The sequence below is a fragment of the Micropterus dolomieu genome, unplaced genomic scaffold (assembly GCF_021292245.1).
Source record: "Micropterus dolomieu isolate WLL.071019.BEF.003 ecotype Adirondacks unplaced genomic scaffold, ASM2129224v1 contig_9371, whole genome shotgun sequence".
NCBI lineage: Eukaryota > Metazoa > Chordata > Actinopteri > Centrarchiformes > Centrarchidae > Micropterus > Micropterus dolomieu.
The window spans coordinates 1,585-5,481 of record NW_025738357.1 but is presented as its reverse complement, the minus strand read 5'-3'; the positions used below and the strand labels follow the sequence as shown (position 1 = coordinate 5,481).

At 49.3% G+C, this 3,897-nt stretch overlaps 1 protein-coding gene across 1 annotated transcript; it reads left to right on the top strand.

Moving 5' to 3' along the window:
• Positions 1-3: 3 nt before the first annotated feature.
• LOC123965350 (tetratricopeptide repeat protein 24-like) lies at positions 4-3,322 on the top strand (the record flags this gene model as incomplete). The annotated part of the gene is made up of 11 exons (XM_046041900.1): positions 4-280; positions 378-584; positions 867-995; positions 1,099-1,220; positions 1,304-1,384; positions 1,868-1,908; positions 2,025-2,098; positions 2,390-2,480; positions 2,621-2,649; positions 2,810-2,849; positions 2,961-3,322. Coding segments are annotated over 11 exons (1,197 nt in total), but the record flags the coding sequence as incomplete, so codon positions are not given.
• Between the last annotated feature and the right edge of the window lie 575 nt (positions 3,323-3,897).

Genomic DNA, 3,897 nt, shown 5'->3' with positions numbered 1-3,897 from the left:
TGTGTGCAGGACTGGCCTCTGGCGGTTCAGGTCTCAGGTGACCTCTCTCTCTCTCTCTCTCTCTCTCTCTGTGTGCAGGACTGGCCTCTGGCGGTTCAGGGTTTCCTGCGGGCTGCAGAGAGTTACAGACTGGCGGCCATGTTGGATTCTGCAGCCGCTGCCCTAAAAGAGGCAGGAAGTCACATGATCCAATCGGATCAGTTCAGCCATAATGACATCATCGGCGTGCTGACAGAGTGTCTGAGTTTGACAGAAAGCATCACGGACCCGAGGATTCTGGGTAATGACCTTCAGTACTGTTAAAAAGTGAATTTAATTAAACGGTTTATTTTTCAGCTGATTGAATAACTGTCAGTCTGTCTGCTTCTGTTGTCCAGGTGAGTTGTACCTGTCAGTGGGTGTCTCTTACTGCCATCTCAGGTGTTTCCAGGACGCCGCGCGGTGCTTCCAGCTGGCTCTGGGCCCCGCGGCTCAGCGCCCCCCCCTGCTGGCCAAAGTGCTGCACAACCTGGGAGCCGCTCTGAACTCTGTGGGCCAGTTCACACCTGCTGTGGGCTACCACAGGCTGGCCGCTGGACTCTACGGTCAGACTCCACCCCTCACCTGTCACTGCAATCAATCAATCAGGGGCCGCACTGATCAGGTGTCTCAGAGCAGGAAGTCAGCCCTGACTCTTCTTTAGTTTGTGGATATTAAATTTAATATGTTCATTATGTGTGACATCACAGAAATCAATCAGCAGGTGAGTCACATGATCAGCCTGCAGCTTAAACTCCCTGTGATTGGTCCCAGATTTGGTATACATGTTCACTGTACGTCAGTATATTATGACTTCATCATTTACAGGTTTCTGTTTCTGTGTGCAGGCTCTCTGGGTTGCCGTGGCGACCAGGCTCGGTGTTTCAGTAACTTGGCTTTTGCCTTCAGTCAGCTGGGTGATGAAGACGAGGCGGCGGAGAGCTTCATCCACGCTCTGCAGGGATTCAGAGACACAGGTGATATTAGTAACGGCGTCCTGCTCTCCAGCTTTTAAAGCAGAAACACTGAAATATGAAAGAGAAGAAGGAACTCGCTCTGTACCCGTCTGTGTCTCTGCAGAGGACCACCTGGCTCAGGTCCAGGTGTGTGAGTCGTTGGCAGAGTGTTACCTGAAGCAGAGGAAGCAGCAGAAAGCTGTCCAGCTCTACAAACAGGCTCTGGCCGCCCTGACTCACTGCAAGGTAACAACACAGCAGCGTGTTAATGTAAGGGGGTCAGAGGTCACGCACTCTAACCAGTCACAGCTCATATTTTACACCTTCAGGACAGTTCTGGCTCTGTTCGGGATCGTCTGGTGGAGCGTCTGACTGCAGCTCTACAGCAGAGTCTGACTGTCAGTCCGCAGGTCTGATCACATGACACAACGCTGACCGACCGCCAAAACACCACATCACGCTGACCGACCGCCAAAACACCACATCACGCTGACCGACCGCCAAAACACCACATCACGCTGACCGACCGCCAAAACACCACATCAGGCTGACCGACCGCCAAAACACCACATCTGCTGACCGACCGCCAAAACACCACATCAGGCTGACCAACCGCCAAAACACCACATCACGCTGACCAACCCCCAAAACACCACATCACGCTGACCGACCGCCAAAACACCACATCTGCTGACCGACCGCCAAAACACCACATCACGCTGACCGACCGCCAAAACACCACATCACGCTGACCAACCCCCAAAACACCACATCACGCTGACCGACCGCCAAAACACCACATCACGCTGACCGACCGCCAAAACACCACATCACGCTGACTGACAGGAGCAACTTTTACATTTGATTCATTAATCACCTTTTTTCACACTCAGAGGCCACGCCCACACAGACCACCTATTGGACAGCGGGCCAGGTAACAGCCAATCAGCTCTACTGTCACTGTAACACACCTGAGCCAGAACATAGCAGAGCAACTATTTACTAGCAATTTATCAGTTCTGTCCCTGCCCCTGTCCGCCCCCCTCACAGGAAGAGTGACATCACACAGAGTCCATGCCAAGTGTCCAACCAGCAATCAGACAGTCAGAGGTGGGAGGGGCAAGGTGAGTCTCTCCTGTTCCAGGTAGAATAACAAAGTAAACATAGAGGCTTGACAACTTTATTTTGCATGATTTAAAATATAAATATAAATGTCAGAGTTGACACAGAGGAAGCACCACAGCAGGAAAAGGTACAAACTCCCAGGTGACTGGCAGGTAAGCTCCAACTAAACGAGCAAAGTAAATCCAACACGGCAGCGAGTGTGAGTGAGTGAGACAGAGTGTCATTACCTGCTGATCATTTTCCCAGTGTTGACGTCAGTAACTTCCTCCTGTCTGTTTTGGGTCCGTCAGGTGCTACAGTGTCAGAGCAGGAGGCCACAGCTAGACAGGAAGCAGCAGAGCATTGTGGGTCAGCAGGCCGCGGAGCACCTGGACTACACAGGTAACACACAGATTGATCATAATCGCGCAGCACGGCAGTTATTTATAAATCAGTCTTATTGATTTGCTACGACCCGACCTGCAGACGGGCCCTGAGCCAGAGGTTGAGAACCTGTTTCTTTTGTCTCTCTGTGCTTCCAGTTCTGACCAGTCAGACCAGCTGCAGCACAGTGAGTCACCTGTTACACCTGGTCCTGAGTTCTCCTGGTTCTCTGAAGTTCTACTAAGAACCCAGGAGAACCCGTCTATGACACATAATTTCAGAACTATCTGAAGATGTTCCATTAACAGACAGGAAGTGTTCGTGATGACGTACCTGTGTGTTTTCAGGTGAGCTGTGGTCGGACAGAGAGAAGCTGCTCACTGACAGGTGACTGACCGCCGTCAACCAAACCAAACTTTATTTATAAAACTTTATTTATAAAGATCCAAATTATCGACATTAAAAACACAAAACTGATTGGCCCTTGTTTTCTTTCAGTGAAACCTCATTGGTCCAGGAGAAAGATACCCCACCCGCCGGCCCAGATGATGTCAGAGAGGCCACGCCCCCCAGGTGGAGGTCTCGGATCTGTTTACTGATGTAGACCCGCCTGCCCGACACTTTCATTGATCACATGTTGATGAGAGATCAAAGTCTCTGTGATCACTGGACTGAATATAGAGACTGGTTTCCATGGAAACTACAGGAAGGAAACAGCGTTGCTTTAATATGCATCATCACAGAGATGTGCAGATACCTGCAGATACTATACTGTGTGTGTGTGAGTGTATATATATATATATATATGTATGTGTACACTGAACAAAATTATAAAGGCAATACTTTTGTTTTTGCCCCCATTCATCATGAGCTGAACTCAAAGATCTAAGACTTTCTCTCTGTACACATGTTGCCGAGATAATCCATCCACCTCACAGGTGTGGCATATCAAGATGCTGATCAGACAGCATGGGGATTGCACAGGTGTGCCTTAGGCTGGCCACAATAAAAGGCCTTAGGCTGGCCACAATAAAAGGCCTTGGGCTGGCCACAATAAAAGGCCTTAGGCTGGCCACAATAAAATTAAAAATATGCATATATTTATTTAAAAATAAGACAAAGCCACCGCACACTGACATAACTTGCGGTGGCTTGTTTATGATTTCTCATGTTATATTCTGCGACGTTCCATCAAGTTGTTGCTGCCCTGGAAGTGTCAGTGTCGTGATGTGCTTGTTAAATAATAACAAATGTTCAGTAAATTAATTTTGTATTTAGACGTCTATTCAGAGGAGAATGTCTGAAGACTCTCAGTCAGCCGGTTCTGACAATCCGAGAGGTGAAACGTCTTGATTTAAACCTCCCTGGAGCGGAAGATAATCTGCTGGATCAGCTCGGCTCTGAGCCGGCGAGCAGAGCGTGGAGGGGCGGTGGT